Source organism: Perissodus microlepis, chromosome 14, assembly GCF_051167445.1.
Source record: "Perissodus microlepis isolate ML-2025 ecotype Zambia chromosome 14, ASM5116744v1, whole genome shotgun sequence".
In the NCBI taxonomy this organism is placed as follows: Eukaryota; Metazoa; Chordata; class Actinopteri; order Cichliformes; family Cichlidae; genus Perissodus; species Perissodus microlepis.
Window position 1 is genome coordinate 13,940,521 of NC_140474.1, and position 18,330 is coordinate 13,958,850.

Here is an 18,330-nt window from a genome sequence, read left to right on the forward strand (position 1 = left end):
AAGCAGGAACTATGTGAAACCTCACAATGTATAAATAAATAAAAAATTTAATAACACAATTTAACTGTTGGATCATTTTTGAAATCCCGAAGCAATGCAATTTAGCCATGCGGCTCAATGTAAGGAGCTCTCTGATTGGTTGGACAGACACAGGCTGGATGCCTGGATCTACACTGCTGTTTGTGCTTATACCTTTGCCCTGCTAAGAAGTGTGTGTGCGTGTACAAAGGCCATTCAGCTTCAGGATTTACTCTAACCAACGCAGATATGTGAAGAATGAAGAGACCCTGCAGTGAAACAAAACTGAACCTCTTTGCATGAACGTTGTGCTTTTTTCCAACAAATATCCCAAGCAGAAAGCAAGACTGAAAAAAAGAGAGAGAAAAAGGCTGCCACAATTTATCTAAATGCCTAATGCTGAATGCCCATTGTTTCAATTACATTGATAAAAAACTTCAAATATTATTGCTAACACCCACCCCCCAAAGAAAAAAGAGAAAACATGTTTCTACTGCACCCTATTCAACCTATCCCAACTACTGGAGTCTCTCTCCTTTCTAATTTACTTTAAAGCTGCTTTTCTAGTCTATGTGGAAAAATACTTAAGATTCACTGCCACGACCCATTATAGCCTTTTTTGTGTTCAATTCGGGTCTCATTATTATTATGTAACATTTGGGTCCAAACAGTGTGATCAACAGTCCAAAACTTGAGGCCAGGATAGCAAATACCTCCACTGCATCTGCATAATTTCCTGGTGAGCTGATATAAACGGGAACAAAGGCCACCCACACAGCACAGAAGATCAGCATGCTGAATGTGATGAGCTTTGCCTCATTAAAACTATCAGGGAGATTCCTTACCAGGAATGCAATTAGAAAACTGAGGAAAGCCAGAACGCCAATATAACCCAATAACACTGCAAAACCCACAGTTGACCCAAATGCACACTCATAAACAATCTTATCATTTTGGTATTGGGTGTTTTTATGTGGAGTTGGAGAGGAAGAAACAAGCCAGGTAGTGCAGATGGCTGCCTGAATAGATGTAAGGCACAGAACTGTTCCTCTCTGCTGCGTAACACCAAACCACTTCAGACTGTTTCCCCCTCCTGGCTTGGAGGCTTTGAACACAGCCAGAACAACCATGGTTTTTACCAGGATGCATGAGACACACAGCACAAAGCTGATGCCAAATGCTGCATGTCTGAGTTGGCATGTCCACAGCCTGGGTCGTCCAATGAACAGCAGTGAACACAGGAAACACAACTTGAGTGACAACAATAGCTGGAAACTAAGTTCTGAATTGTTTGCACGTATTATAGGTGTTCTGCGATGGTAGAAAAAGATCCCTAGAACAACAGCACAAATGAGTGTGCCCAGCTGTGAGGTTGCTGCCAAACAAATACCCAGAGGCTCATGGTAGGAGAGGAACTCTGTCTTCTTAGGAACACAGTGATCACGCTGGGGGTTTGACCAAAAATCCTCTGGACAACTGGTGCACTCAAATGAGTCTTAAAAAGAAGAAGATGGTGAAATGCATATTATATTTCAAATAAAAAAATAAATATGCCATGTTGAAAGATAAACACCTACTGCTTTTATTAGTAATTTTTCCCTCAGAACAAGGGATGCAGTCAAAACAGCATTTGGGTTCCGCCTTCCTTCTCACCATGTGGGTACCAGGAGGACAGCTCTCACTGCATACTGATCGAGGTGGCTATTGGAAAAAGTTAAACATTACTTGCCAAAATTACATATGCTATACATGTGACAATGTAAAAGTCTAAGAAACGTATAACCTTTTTCGAATCAAAGTTCCAGAAGATTTTGTCTTCATCAAGTATGAGTTCTTCACCTTTGAAAGCTGACTGCTTAACCTCACCCACATTCTGAACTTCAGTGCTTCCATCAGGGAGCCACAACCAGTTCATCACATCGTAAATTGGTACCACATCACCATTCTCATCAAATGACACTTGATCACCAAATGGTGTGGTAAAGTTCACCCTTTCCAAGTAATAAACAAGCTGTTAAAAAAATAAAATAAACTATTGGACTCATTATATTTAAATATAGAAATCAAGGTATTTCACTAATAACCTGTATGTGTGTGTACATAATAAACAAGCTGTTAAAAAAGGGATTCATCAGAAATAAATTATTTTTCACATTGAAATAGTGGCATACTATTCAGAGGTCATTATGCCTATTTTATTTAAATATAGAAATTCCTTAAATGAACAAGTTATATCACAAAAGGTCAATGATCTCTCCGATCTAAATATACGAAGCACTACACTATCAGGAGTACAGAAAATCCTTTTAGCTCCTTCCAGCTGTTTAACCAGTAAAACATATGGCATTTTGTTTAATCCCACAGGATGAATGTCACCCTGAAAGTAATTACAAGCAAACAGTTTGTTTAGTTAGGTGGACTGTAAACTGATATCACACCTGCCATGGCTCCAGTGACTGCAAAGCACCACAGCTGTTCCCACTGAAAGGCCCTCTTCCTGGCTTGCACCGTAGCATGTCATCAAGGGAATATGCCAGGGCATAAACAGCTTTGTACACGTTATACTCAGGCCGCAGGTTGGTAATGTCCAAGAACTCATTGTCCACATTTTGCAGATTTTCCTGTCCAGTGCATAATGCAACTCCACTTTCCAGCCAGCCTGGTGGAGCTGGTTCAAATCTGCACTGGAATGTGAATTCCCAAAACTGATTCACCTGAAATATTTAGATTTTATAAATATAAATTATGATAATATCTAGTTCTTGCACATACCATGCTAAATGTAAAAACCTCACCATGTTATTTCCATGGCTATTGTTGTAATGTAGAGTGGGACGTATTTTTAACAGGAATTCCCTGAGCCCTGGTATTTCCCCATGACGAATGGCAATACCCAGTGTACCACCCAGGTATGGCATGAGATGAGGTGTTTGGAGCACAGCAGCTGCTGTCCAGGCCTCACTGGCCATCCACTGTAGTCCTGTTACATTTTGCCTCACTACCTGTGCATTGTAATATACCAAATATTGAAACTGGCAAATACTTTAGGGACATTATCATGCCATTGAATTACTGCTCTTGCAAAATAATTCCACATGATTAAATTTCTTTACTCATTCACACAAACATACAAAATGTTTTACACACTATAGTTAATTCAAATCTTTATAATTATTAATAATAAAATTGTTGTAAAGCCAGACCTCATCCATAAGGTTTAGTATGTGACTCTCATATGCAAAGACAATGACAACTCGAGCTGTGGATTTTTTCATGACATTCACGATCCTCCTGACTTCATCTGTGTTTTTGTCCCGAGGCAAAACCTCAAAGTACGCCAGGCAACCCTCACCAGACCGACTGAGCTCAGATTGTAAGGATCTTGCTGCATTATGTCCATAATCATCATTACTGATGAGCAAACCTGCCCAAGTCCAGCCAAAATGTTTTAGAATCTGGATCATAGCACGTACCTATGTGAATACAGATTAGAACAGAGGTGCATAGTCTAGAAAAATCTTTCATTAGAGTTACTTTTCATCAGCTTTACAGCACATCATTATGTATTCTGTTGGAAAACAGGTATTCATCAGGTATATCCTTAAAAATACTTTAGTTCTTTATTTTTTATTGCTTTAATTTTGGTGATGTTTACCTGGAAAGCATCACTTGGTATTGTCCTGAAGAAGGATGGATACTTTTGACGATCAGTCAGACAGGAACATGTGGCAAAATAACTCACCTGTGAAAAATGCAAGCTTTATATTGTATTAAATATACAGTTAATTCAACCAACAATAACATGCTATGGTTAAACTGAGAACTTACCATAGGTACTCTGTACAAACCTAAGACGCTGGAGATAGCAATAGAACGTGTAGAGGAAGAATCACCCACAATCCCTATGACTAGAGGATTTCTAGGACATGCATCATCCAATATAATTTGTTCCTCTTGACCATTGACTAATGACAATGCTCCTCGGAATCCAATTCCAAGTTCAGCACAGTTGTCATAAAGACTGTATCCTAAAGTCACATTAGGTAAAAGTTCAGAGTTTTTGTTGATTTCATCAATAGCAAAAGCCATGATTTGTGCCAGCCTAAATCCTTGTACATAGAATCTAAAAAAAGAAAAAGTTAATTATTGTAAAATAAAAACAAGATACTTGGAAAACGGAGTGCAAAATTAATTAACAAAAAAATACAGACACTAAATGAAAACAATTAAAAGGACATTTTAATGAAAAAATAACAGCAGACGGTCAAGAAACTTGCATGATGATATTAATACTTTAGTTATAAAATACAATGGAACTCATTTCCCACAATTTTTTCTTTTCTTCATTCCCCCCCGGCCATACTTACCCATGACATGTAGGCTGTTGTGGTTCTGAGATAAAAGACAGGTCAGGAACACTTTTAAAAAAATGGACTGGAAACAGTCCACCCAGAATTACATCTCCAGTCTTGTGCACCCCATTTAGATGAAATTCTCCTTGTAACTGACAAGAGCAGGGACATACAGAAGATAATAAAGCATAAGAAAAGTAGAAATATAGTGAAATGAGCAAGAGCAAATTGGTTTGAAATAATAACCACATGGCAGCTTTCTGATTTTCTGAGCCTAGTAATCAGGTTTTATTGTTTTGTCATTCCTTTTTATTGGCATACAGTGTTAGATAATCTTGCACACCACCCATCTGGGAAAAAGGGGCAGGGCAGACATAGAAAACAGTAAAAGTGAATTAGTAGATAACAAGAACTTTGTTTTGTGTGTGTGTTTTGTTAATTTCATTTCTTTTTAACAGATGTAAAAGATTACTGAATATTTTTATGGTTCAAAAAATGTATGAAATACACATCAAAAATATGATTCATGTACAGCAAGGTTTATGATGAAAATACCTTGTTAAAATAAAATATTAAGTCAAATCTAGCTGTCTTGGACTATAAAATTTCCATATTGTCAGATTTATTTTTTTTAAAATTTGTTCTTGTCACACAAAAGGAACCTATGCACACAGTGTTCCAAGACAAGTAAGTGTTTATTGTCAGAGTTTTTCACGATTTCTGCTTGGGCATCTCTCCAGTTGCCTCCACTCTGGCTCAGCCTAGCACAGCTCTCTCATCAGGTGCTGGCATCCTACTCAAATAGGGGAGGTATGATTAGATGATGGTTATCAGCTGTGTAGGTTAGCCTTCCTGCCACCACAACCTGATTCCACTGCTCCACCCCTCCCCTGCAAAACCCCAGTCAAGGCCGAAGCCAGAACGTGGAGTGGATCCAACTTAAACTAGCATGTCCAGGGTCATGGGCCGTGGGTGGCGAAGCTCGACGAAGGGAACAGTGGTGCAAGAGTTGGTGGAGGAGAGGCATTGTTTTGCAGGTGTAGTCAAACAGGAGGGGGGAAGAGGAGGCCCGGGTGAGTCCAGAAAAATAGTGATCCGAGGTTCCGAGGCAGGGAGGCAGGGAGACAGGCAAGCCAGACTGAGAGGACTGGCCCTGGGACTGAGCTCCTCTCTTTTTAACTGGGTCCTGGACTTCCTGACCAACAGACCGCAGTCTGTGAGGATCCACAATGTCTCCTCACCTTCCAGAGTCCTCAGCACTAGCTCCCCGCAGGGCTGTGTGCTAAAGCCCCTCCTGTTCACACTGCTTACATATGACTGCTCACCCAACCATCCAAGCTGTCATATTGTAAAGTCTGCGGACAACACAGCTGTGGTTGGTTGCATCACAAACAATGATGAGACCGGCTAAAGGAAGGAGGTGGAACACTTGGAGGACTGGTGCAGGCAAAGCAATCTCTGCTTAAATGAGAAGAAGGCGAAGGAGATGATTGTGGACTTCAGGAGGGGAAGACACACACACCCCTGCACGTTAGAGGATCTGCAGTCGAAGTAGTACCCAGCTACAAGTACCTGGGTACGTACCTGGATAGCAACCTCACCTGGAAAAACAACACTTCCAGCCTGATCAGGAAGGCTCACCAGAGGCTCTACTTCCTGCGGAGGTTGAAGCGTGTGGGAATGGAGAGCTCAGTCCTCATCTCCTTTTACAGATGTGCGGTGGAGAATGTTCTGTGCTCTGGCATCAACGTGTGGCACGGAAAATGCACTGTGGCAGAGGGGAAAGCTCTACAGAGGGTGTTGAAGGCTGCACAGAGAGTTGTCGGAGGCAGCCGCCCAACCGTCACAGACATATAAACCTCCAGATGCAGGAAGAGGGCCACCTGTATCATGAAGGACCCCACTCACCCAGCACACACACTCTTTGTCCCGCTCCCCTCAGGCAGGAGGCTGAGGAGCATTAAATGCAAAACCACCAGACTGAGAAACAGCTTCATTCCAGAAGCTGTGAGACTTCTCAGTGCATAATGGACAAGAACTGTTATTGTAGCACCTTAACCACTGCTTGACACTTATTGACACTGTAACTTTATCAATGCATGCCATCATGCCCTTTGCTGCTAAAGTATTTATTTACACCTATATTTATACCCACACTCTAAACCCATACTCCATACTGGTACTCAGGTTGTTGCACTCTACTTATAGTATTATTTATTGTATTGTCTTATTACTTGTCATTTCTGTTTGTTAAAAAAAAAAACCAAATAACAAAACAACCCCCCCCCCCACACACACACACACTATTTATTTATTACTTTAAAAAAAATTCTGTTTCTTCATTATTTTTGTTTCCTTTCACTCCAGGACCATGTATACATAATTTCATTCCACCTCATGTTAACATGTGATGCGAATGACAAATAAAGCTCCTTGAATCCTTGAATGGCTACCAGCTGGTGGAGAGCAAGGGAGATCAGTGTCCAGGTGAGTGTGGCTATTGCAAGGTTGAATGATTGTCCAGGAAGCTTATGGGTAAGCAGATGTTTTGGCAAAGGCTGATTGCTGGTCTTAAATACTGCTGGCTCAGTCAGTCTCAAAATGGGAGTGAACATGATAGACTTACACTGGTTCTAAATGAGAAAACTCTTTAACAGTTGAATTCACTGAGGTTCATTTATCACAGCACAAAATATATAAAATGAGGCAGCAGAGAAAGTTACAAATCTGTTACAAATAAGTCCTGACTTACAACACAACAACAGCTGTGGAAACAACATGGTACTACTATAGTAGTTGCAAGAATTTATTAATATTATTGTTTTTAATTCAATTGTTTGTAACGTTTTCAATAAATTGCAGGTGAATCAGTTTTGGGAATTCACATTTCAGTACAGATTTTCACCAGCTACATAAGGCTGTGTGGAAGATGGAGGAGCACTATGCACTGGAAAGGGGGATCAAGAAAATAGGAACACTGAGTTCTTGGACATTTCCAACCTCGAATCTGAGTACAATGTGTTTAACGTTGTGTATGTGCTGGCATATTCCCTTGATGACATGCTGAGGTACAAGACAAGAGGGCCGTTCAGGCAACACAGCTGTGCCACATTGCAAACACTGGAGCCACGGGAGGTGTGATATCAGATTACACTCCATCTGTCATGGTCTAGCAGTCCTCACCGGCCAACCTGCCTGTTTTGGTGTTTATGTTTATGTTTCTACTCCCCTCCCATCTCCATCTCCCTGTTATGTGTGTTTTGTGTGGGACTTACATGTCCCTGGAAGTTTGGGTTCCGAGTGCCATCTGACCCGGAAGTGTTTCCGCGCTGGAGTCAGCCAAACCTGCCACTTGTAAGTCGCTGCCAGCTGCTACATATTTTTTTTCCTACTTAACCGTGTGACTGAGCTTCAGTTAACTCGCCTGTACAGCCATGGATTGCTTTGAGAAAGCAATCTTTTTGGCTAGTTAAAATATCTTAATAGATTAAAGATTATACCTTTTGATAGGAATTAAAAATGATGTGATATCATTCAGGACAGATATGTTTGAGGAGGAATGTCCTTTCTGGGATGCAACAGGGAGGTAGAGTCTACAGCCCAATCTGGCGTGGAGGTGTGGACAGCCAGATCTGGCACCCCTCTTCCCGCTCTCCTATCTATCTTGTCTCTTTTCTCTCTTACTTCTCACTATCACCTTTTCTATCCCTGTAAAGCAGTGTTGCCAACTCCTCAATAAGGAAAATCATTGTCCTAAAAGTCGCTAGAAGTCGCTAAATGACATTATTGCATAATTTGCATAATTGATTATGCTCATGTAATTGTAACCGATGCTGTAAAAAAGAGAAATAACATTGTAGAAGAGACATCAAGTGAGCAAAAAACACCTTAAATGCATTTAGAATATATTTAGAACTACAAATTAAATTTCTTTTAGCAATTATTGTTTTTTTAATGTCACAATTCCAACACTCCTCCTTTATCCAGGCTTCGGACCGGCAAAAGTGAAGTAGGAACTCTGGCCTGAGTTACTTTTTTTGTGTGTGTGTCTTTTTAAGTAGTTTTAAACCTATGATCCACCAAAAGTAACAGTAAAAGAAGAACAATTTAACCATAACATTGTTAACAAACTACATTAACAATTGAAATGGACAAAAAAGAGGCAATAGAAAAAACAGTGGCAATGTGAAATAATCATGGGAACTAGTCTGGTCCTTATTCAGGCTAATTGTTTTTTGTTTTTTCAGACAACCCTCCACACACATAGGCTGTGCTGGCTCACAGAAAGAGTGGGCCATCCTCATTTTGGTGAAGATTCTCTATGGTAGGTTCAGCAACTGTAGCACTTGACTATAATGATCAAGCAGCTGATGTGCCAAAAAGCTGCAAAACATTATCAGCCAGCTGGGGTTCATAGCAAGCCTCAACAGACAGCTTCAGTCCATATCGGTTGTATAAATGGAATTAAGGTTCTGCAAGGTAATCCAATTTCTAAGTTTGCAATGATTGGAATGATGGATTTTAGTGCATTGATTTATTTTAGACAAAGAAAAATATACATTTACCGCTGCTCCCGCCCTGTGTTACAGTCAGGGCGGGAGCAGCGGCTTTGCTCATGCGCAATTCACTTGCAGTTTGGACGGGGTGAACATCTCCTGCTCTGACAGCAGCTGGGGGCAACTGCTACGTGAGGACTATCCGCTCCCTGTGAGCGCTTTGGTACGGGTGTGGTGCCTACGGCAGCACCCGCTGCCTGTTGAGAGTAAGAGCGACATGTGCTTTCACGTCAAAAAGTGTTTCTTAGTACACATCAGTTCCTGATATACAATAATTCCATAATTACAGATATGCAAATTAAACAAAGGTATACTATGAATTCTGGGTGGATCCATATTGAAATGTTTTATTGAGAGAAAGTAATTTATAGTTTAATGATGTATAAGGTTAAATTTAACTGTGAAGAGTTAATAGCATTTGAGAAGTGTGAGTGCTTTATATTTTAACTCCATCATGAAAAAAAAATAGTAGTAGAGTAAAATAACTGTTTTTGCATCTTCTCACTTTCATGATGGAAGTGGAAAAAAGTTTTTTTTCAAGATTCAGTATGTTTGGTTATATGTATTATTTATATCTATTTATCTTTCTGCATGTAATTTTCTGTTATGTATGGAAAAAATATTATGATTCAGTCCCACGACACATTATTGCTCTTTTAGTGTTTAGTTCTGGTCTCATTATTATTATGTAACATTTGGGTCCAAACAGTGTGATTAAGAGTCCAAAACCTGAGGCCAGGATGGCAAATACCTCTACTGCATCTGCACGATTTCCAGGTGAACTGATATAAACGGGAACAAAGGCCACCCACACAGCACAGAAGATCAGCATGCTGAATGTGATGAGCTTGGCCTCATTAAAACTATCAGGGAGATTCCTCACCAGGAATGCAATTAGAAAACTGAGGACAGCCAGAACGCCAATATAACCCAATAACACTCCAAAACCAACAGTGGACCCAACTGCACACTCATAAACAATCTTGTCATTGTGGTATTGGGTGTTTTTATGTGGAGTTGGAGAGGAAGAGACAAGCCATGCAGTGCAAATGGCTGCCTGTATAGCTGTAAGAAACAGAACTGTTCCTCTCTGCTGCATAGCACCAAACCACTTCAGACTGTTTCCCCCTCCTGGCTTGGAGGCTTTGAACACAGCCAGAACAACCATGGTTTTTACCAGGATGCATGAGACACACAGCACAAAGCTGATCCCAAATGCTGCATGTCTGAGTTGGCATGTCCACATCCTGGGTCGTCCAATGAACAGCAGTGAACACAGGAAACACAACTTGAGTGACAGCAATAGCTGGAAACTAAGTTCTGAATTGCTGGCACGTATTATAGGTGTTCTGCGATGGTAGAAAAAGATCCCTAGAACAACAGCACATATGAATGTGCCGAGCAGTGAAGTTGCTGCCAAACAAATACCCAGAGGGTCGTGGTAGGAGAGGAACTCTGTCTTCTTAGGAACGCAGTGGTCACGCTGTGGGTTTGACCAAAAATCCTCTGGACAACTGGTGCACTCGAATGAGTCTAAAAAGAAGAGGATGGTGAAATGCATACTTTATTTCACTGAAAGAAAATGAATTATGCCATGTTGAAAGATAAACACCTACTGCTTTTATTAGTGACTTTTCCCTCAGAACAAGGGATGCAGTCAAAGCAGCATTTGGGCTCCCACTTCTTTCTCACCATGTGGGTACCAGAAGGACAGCTCTCACTACATACTGATCGAGGTGGCTATAGAACAAAATTAAATATTGACTGCCAGAATAATTTTTACTGTACATGTGATAAAATATAAATGTCTGAAGAAACAGATATAACCTTTCTGGATTTAAAGTTCCAGAAGATTTTGTCTTCATCAAGTATGAGTTCTTCACCTTTGAAAGCTGACCTCTTAACCTCACCCACATTCTGAACTTCAGTGCTTCCATCAGGGAGCCACAACCAGTTCATCACATCGTAAATTGGCACCACATCGCCATTCTCATCAAATGACACTTGATCACCAAATGGTGTGGTAAAGTTCACCCTTTCCAAGTAATAAAGAAGCTGTTAAAAGAAATAAAATAAAGTATTAGACCTAATATAATTAAATATAGAAATTAATTAATCATACAAGGTATTTCACTAATAACCTGTGTACATGTATACAGGTCATTGAACTCTCTGGTAAGTGACCTGGTATACAACACGTTTTACACAGTATAGTAAATCAAGTCTTTTTCAGTCTGCTGTGGCCAGTGTCATCCTCTATACATGCTGGGACAGCAGGTTGAGGGTCGCCGATGCCAACTCAATAAATGAACCAACTCCAGGCCTCAAGGGCCGGTGTCCTGCAGGTTTTAGATGTGTCCTTGTGTGTCCACAGATTATTTAAATGTCTAAATTATCTCCCCAACATGGCAACAGTGGTTCCCAAAGTGGGGGGCACAGAGCCATTGCAGAGGGGCGCGGAATGAATTTAAAAAAGAATGATTGGACACTGATAGCATAATGGACATGTTTTTTGACGGGTCTCTCACAGAAACGCAAGGCAGAAGATGAAGCATCGCCAAATATGCTTCAAAACCAACTTCCTTCAAAGCCAAAGAAAAATATGATGAAGCATATCTCTCCTTTGGCTTTACCTGTACAACGGTGGTGCCATGTAAGGGTGGGTTTCAATGATCAATTTTGCGATCGATCTATTAAATCCTGAATGAATTTTTAAATATAAATGTATATTGCCAGAAATGCCAGGATCTCAGGTTAAAGCTCACAAAACTATATCAACAACCACCAAACAGCTAAAACAGCAAATGAGAGCAGGTAAACGGATTCCACAGAAAGATGTAAACATAAAGTGCGGACCCGACGCATCAGAATCTGTGAGATGCCAGCTTTCTCCCCCGACGGCAGGTACACAGACACGCCATTGGTACTGAAAGCCTGTCTCACAGCTTCTGATGCTCCAGGTTTTGTAACTCTCTGACGTCAAAGGAGCTTGCAAAGAAAAGCGTCTGGACTTCTTTAAGTTACTTGAAGACGTTTCACCTCTCATCCGAGAAGCTTCTTCAGTTCTAAGGTCAAATGGTGGAGAGTCCCAGATATAAACCTAGTGGGAGTATCCCCCCACAGAGGGACAAAAGGACCCCCTGATGATCCTCTAATCGCCTGAGCCAAGGTGTGAAACTGGGTGTGGGTCCCAATCAGCCAGAGTTTCGGGTGTGTTCATTGTGAAACCTGGCCCCACCTTATCATGCGAATTCCTGAGGTCAGATGGCCCAGGATGTGAGTGGGCGTTAAGGCGTCTGGGAAGGGATCTCAAAACTGGATTATAGATGGCAGAGAGTTGGTGTCGTAAACCCCCGCCTCTGTTCAAAGATGGTCGCTCACAGTGGACATAGATGGCTTCTTTCACTCCTCTTTCAAACCATCTGTCCTCTCTGTCCAAAATGTGAACATTGGCATCCTCGAAAGAGTGTCCTTTATCCTTAAGATGCAGATGGACTGCTGAGTCTTGTCCTGTGGAGGTGGCTCTTCTGTGTTGTGCCATGCGCTTGTGAAGTGGCTGTTTGGTCTCTCCAATGTAGAGGTCTGGGCATTCCTTGCTGCACTGTACAGCATACACCACATTGTTAAGTCTGTGTTTTGGCGTTTTTGTCTTTCGGGTGAACCAGTTTTTGTCTGAGCGTGTTGCTGGGTCTGAAATGCACCGGGATGTCATGCTTGGAGAAAACTCTCCTAAGTTTTTCTGATACACCGGCTACATAGGGGATGACAATGTTGTTGCGTCTGTCCTTCTTATCCTCCCTCGCTGGTGTCTGGTCTTCTTTTCTGTGCCTCTTTGCTGACTTTAAGAACGCCCATTTAGGATAGCCGCACGTTTTGAGTGCTTCCTTTACATGTGTGTGTTCCTTCTTTTTTCCTTCAGGCTTAGAGGGAACATGTTCTGCCCGGTGGTGTAGGGTCCTAATTACTCCAAGTTTGTGTTCCAAAGGGTGATGGGAGTCAAAGAGGAGGTACTGGTCCGTGTGTGTGGGCTTCCGGTAAACTTCGATGTTGAGTTTGCCGTTCTCTTCAATGTGCACAGCGCAGTCCAGGAAAGGCAAACAGTTGTCCTTTGTGTCTTCCCTGGTGAACTTGATGTTTTTATCCACAGCGTTAATGTGCGCAGTGAAGGATTCCACTTCTTGTGTCTTGATTTTGACCCAGGTGTCGTCCACATATCTGTACCAGTGGCTGGGTACTCTTCCTTTGAAAGAGCCAAGAGCCTTCCTTTCCACTTCCTCCATGTACTCCTCCTCCTGTCCTCCAAGGAGCTGTCTTCTTGTAGTCGTTTTCTGACAGTCTCCACGGCCTCCGTGGTGGGTATGCAAGTGAAGAGAGATGTAGTCTCTCTCTTCACTTCACCAACTTCACACCCGATCAGATTTGCACACTGTTAGACCTCTGCCTCACCACTACATATTTCAAATACAACGAAGGCTTTTACAGACAAAAACATGGCTGTGCCATGGGCTCCCCCGTGTCACCTATTGTAGCCAACCTTTACATGGAGGAAGTGGAAAGGAAGGCTCTTGGCTCTTTCAAAGGAAGAGTACCCAGCCACTGGTACAGATATGTGGACGACACCTGGGTCAAAATCAAGACACAAGAAGTGGAATCCTTCACTGCGCACATTAACGCTGTGGATAAAAACATCAAGTTCACCAGGGAAGACACAAAGGACAACTGTTTGCCTTTCCTGGACTGCGCTGTGCACATTGAAGAGAAAGGCAAACTCAACATCGAAGTTTACCGGAAGCCCACACACACGGACCAGTACCTCCTCTTTGACTCCCATCACCCTTTGGAACACAAACTTGGAGTAATTAGGACCCTACACCACCGGGCAGAACATGTTCCCTCTAAGCCTGAAGGAAAAAAGAAGGAACACACACATGTAAAGGAAGCACTCAAAACGTGCGGCTATCCTAAATGGGCGTTCTTAAAGTCAGCAAAGAGGCACAGAAAAGAAGACCAGACACCAGCGAGGGAGGATAAGAAGGACAGACGCAACAACATTGTCATCCCCTATGTTGCCGGTGTATCAGAAAAACTTAGGAGAGTTTTCTCCAAGCATGACATCCCGGTGCATTTCAGACCCAGCAACACGCTCAGACAAAAACTGGTTCACCCGAAAGACAAAACGCCAAAACACAGACTTAACAATGTGGTGTATGCTGTACAGTGCAGCGAGGAATGCCCAGACCTCTACATTGGAGAGACCAAACAGCCACTTCACAAGCGCATGGCACAACACAGAAGAGCCACCTCCACAGGACAAGACTCAGCAGTCCATCTGCATCTTAAGGATAAAGGACACTCTTTCGAGGATGCCAATGTTCACATTTTGGACAGAGAGGACAGATGGTTTGAAAGAGGAGTGAAAGAAGCCATCTATGTCCACTGTGAGCGACCATCTTTGAACAGAGGCGGGGGTTTACGACACCAACTCTCTGCCATCTATAATCCAGTTTTGAGATCCCTTCCCAGACGCCTTAACGCCCACTCACATCCTGGGCCATCTGACCTCAGGAATTCGCATGATAAGGTGGGGCCAGGTTTCACAATGAACACATCCGAAACTCTGGCTGATTGGGACCACACTCAGTTTCACACCTTGGCTCAGGCGATTAGAGGATCATCAGGGGGTCCTTTTGTCCCTCTGTGGGGGGATACTCCCACTAGGTTTATATCTGGGACTCTCCACCATTTGACCTTAGAACTGAAGAAGCTTCTCGGATGAGAGGTGAAACGTCTTCAAGTAACTTAAAGAAGTCCAGACGCTTTTCTTTGCAAGCTCCTTTGACTACGATGATCTGGATGACTGAGAACCTTCACAGACGTAACTCTCTGACCAAAATTCACTGAACCAGCAGCAAAAAAGATCCAAACTATGCTTCACATTTGATAAACATTGTCATTAATTCCCTCTTACTTTGGCTGTTTTGCTTCTACCACAGTAAAATCCCACTTCCTACACAGCTCTCTCTCAGTGTATTTCAAGGACAGTTTCCCATCTAAAAATCTAGGGTTTTTTGCTTTATTTCCTTGCTTATTACGCAAAAATCTACTGTTGTGTTCACTTCAGCAGCATGTAGTAATGTTCATATGTTGATTCATGGTTTTCTTCAGTTTTTGATCTACTCCAGAATATATTTAAGGGGGTTATCTGCTATATAAAAAGCCAGGCCAGGAGAATCTCCTTCCTCCTTGTTTTTCTGTGTTTTATCCTCAGTTATGTTGACACGAAGGCATCTGGTGTACATCTCTGATGAAGTCTCACAAGTGTCAGTACTGATAAATGATCAAAATTATAATATTTCTGACTGTCTCAGTCAAAATTGAATTGAATCGAATCGGAATGCAATCAATTATAGAAATTAGTGACGATACCCAGCCCTAGTGCGAAGGTGGGTATCCCCGACAGAATTTGTTTCCCCTGCGTCGGGAGCACTCACTGGGCTGTCCAAATCACAGACAAACAGTATTCCACATTCTTGATTTTTAGTTCACAAACACTTCTTATAATGACTAACTACTCCTGACATTTTGGAGATGTTAGCTCTTTATACAGTAAAGTTACAGTGGGATACAAATAATATCAGTCTGATCCTGCTGCAATTTGTTCCCCTTGTCCAATTAATGAACAAACAGTATCCCACGGTTGTTTATGTTTTTGAACCCATTTTGCACAGAGAGGCATTTTTTGAAAAATGTATTGATAGCAATGTTGAATGTTATTACACAGTTAAAAAAACAACTACACATACAATAATTACAACATAAGGATGGTTTGTTTTTCTGTTATTTAAAAGAGGTAGTAGTTTATTTATTTAGAGCTATTTCATATACTCTGAACTATTTAATATATTTATTTAATTTAGTTCAGTCTGCTACTGTCATTATCTTGGAGTAACTGTAACCACATAATTTCCTTAGGGATTAATAGAGTATTCTGATTCTGATCTAAATACATTAAAACTACTTTATATCAGGTGTACAGAAATAGAGGAGCACAGAAAATCCTCTTAGCTTCTTCCAGCTTTTTTTACCAGTAAACTAATATGGCATTGTATTTAATCCTAGATGGTGAATTTTGCTCTGAAAGTAATTACAAGCAAACAATTTATTCATAGGTGGAGGGTAATTTGATATCACACCTGCCATGGCTCCAGTGACTGCAACGTGGCACAGTTGTGTCCACTGAAAGGCCCTCTTCCTGGCATGCACTGGAGCATGTCATCAAGCGAATGTGCAAAAGCATACACAGCTTTATACACATTGTACTCAGGCCGCAGGTTAGAAATGTCCAAAAATTCAGTGTCTACTTTTTCTAGATCTTCCTTTCCAGTGCATAATGCACCTCCACCTTCCAGCCAGCCTGGTGGAGCTGGTGCAAATCTGCACTGAAATGTGAATTCCCAAAACTGATTCACCTGAAATATTTAGATCTTATAAATTTGAATTATGATAATATAGGGTTCTCGCACATACCATAGTAAAGTATAAATACTCACCATGCTATTCCCATAGCTATTGTTGTGATGTAGATTGGGACGTGTTTTTAACAGGAATTCCCTGAGCCCTGGTATTTCCCCATGACGAATGGCAATACCCAGTGTACCACCCAGGTATGGCATAAGGTGAGGTGTTTGGAGCACAGCAGCTGCTGTCCAGGCTTCACTGGCCATCCACTGTAGGCCAGTTACATTTTGCCTCACTACCTGTGCATTGTATTATACCAAATGTATAAAGTGATACTGAAATAGGGACATTATCATGCCATTCAAGTAGTTGCTGATCTTGGAAAATACCTCCAGGTGACTAGCTTTCTTTACCCATTCACACAAACACACAACATGTTTTACACAATGTAATAAATTAAATCTTAGTAATTAGTAAAAATTAAATTGTTTTAAATCCGAACCTCTTCCATGAGGTTTATCATGCCACTCTCATGTGCAAAAACAATGACAACTCGAGCCGTAGAGGTTTTCATCACATTCACAATCCTCCTCAGTTCATCTGTGTCTTTGTCCCAGGGTAAAACCTCGAAGTAAGCAAGGCAACCTTCACCAGACACACTCAGCTCAGATTGTAAGAATCTTGCTGCATGAAGTCCATAATCATCATCACTGACGAGCAGACCTGCCCAAGTCCAGCCAAAATGTTTTAGAATGTGAATCATAGCACGAACCTAAGTGAATACAGATTAAAACATTATTGCAAAGACAAGGAAAATCTTTAAATCTATAACCATTATCTTCACTGAAGCCACACAATAATAAAATAGCGTGCAATAGCACAGTCATGACGCACAATAATGAAAGATTACTGAAAGATTTTCACCTGGAAGACATCACTTGGGATCGTCCTCAAGAAGGATGGATATTTTTGATGGTTACTCAGGCAGGAACACGTGGAAAAGTAACTCACCTGTGAAAATTACAGACTGTATATTGTAGAAATATGTAAAAACCTAAATACTGCAATTTTTCAATTTTGTTGTGTAAACTAAGTCGGTTTTGACAAGTGGCTTTAAAATTGCAGTTACATTAAAATGATCCAGCAACACTGTTTCTTGCTAAGCAGATGACTTACCATAGGTACTCTGTACAAACCTAAAATGCTTGAGATAGCAATAGAGTGTGCCGAGGGAGAATCACCAACAATCCCTACAACTGGAGGATTTCCAATACATGTATTATCTAATATAATTTTTTCCTCTTGACCACTGGCTAATGACAATGCTGCACGGAATCCAATTCCAAGGTTGATGCAGTTATCATAAAGAGTGTATCCCAGAGTAACATTAGGTAGCAGATTGGAGTTGCTGTTGATCTCATCAATAGCAAAAGCCATGGTTTGTGCCAGTCTAAATCCTAGTTCATAAAAACTAAAAAAAAGAAAAAAGAGAGAGATAATTATTGAATAATGCAGTAATACAGCAGAATACTTGGAAAACTTATTGCAAAACTAACAAAAGAATTACAAAAAATTAATGACAACAATTACAGATATATTTTAATTAAAACTAAAATTAAATCTGTTAAAAACAGATGCTTCAGCCAAGAAACATATTTTTTTTCACAAATGTATTAATACACAAAGTATACTTTGGTAATAAAATACATATTGACATTGGCACTGATTTTCCCCATTTTCTTCTTTCTTCTTGTTTTTTTCCCACCCTGTCATACTTACCCATGGCATTTAGGCTGTTGGGGGTCTGAGATAAAAGACAGGTCAGGAACACTTGTAAAAAAGTGGACTGGAAACAGTCCACCCAGAATGACATCTCCAGTTTTTTTATTCCCATTTAGATTAAATTGTCCCTGTAATTGACAGGAGGGAGAGATGATATCAGAAGA

General features: G+C 41.0%; 2 protein-coding genes across 2 annotated transcripts; both read right to left on the bottom strand.

The window, feature by feature from the left end:
- Positions 1-602: 602 nt before the first annotated feature.
- Positions 603-4,134, bottom strand: LOC146373593 (extracellular calcium-sensing receptor-like). Its single transcript, XM_084951493.1, has 8 exons — positions 3,847-4,134; positions 3,674-3,760; positions 3,222-3,491; positions 2,814-3,020; positions 2,457-2,732; positions 1,802-2,029; positions 1,596-1,719; positions 603-1,513 (listed from the first exon to the last, which is right to left on the bottom strand). Exons 1-8 carry the CDS (start codon positions 4,105-4,107, stop codon positions 603-605), a joined length of 2,364 nt encoding a protein of 787 aa, XP_084807619.1. The 5' UTR covers positions 4,108-4,134.
- Positions 4,135-9,548: 5,414 nt separating this feature from the next.
- LOC146373594 (extracellular calcium-sensing receptor-like) lies at positions 9,549-18,330 on the bottom strand. The gene is made up of 9 exons (XM_084950100.1): positions 18,164-18,330; positions 17,561-17,855; positions 17,309-17,395; positions 16,887-17,156; positions 16,477-16,683; positions 16,120-16,395; positions 10,754-10,981; positions 10,543-10,666; positions 9,549-10,459 (listed from the first exon to the last, which is right to left on the bottom strand). The coding sequence occupies exons 2-9, from the start codon at positions 17,819-17,821 to the stop codon at positions 9,549-9,551; spliced, it is 2,364 nt and encodes a 787-aa protein (XP_084806226.1). The 5' UTR covers positions 17,822-17,855; positions 18,164-18,330.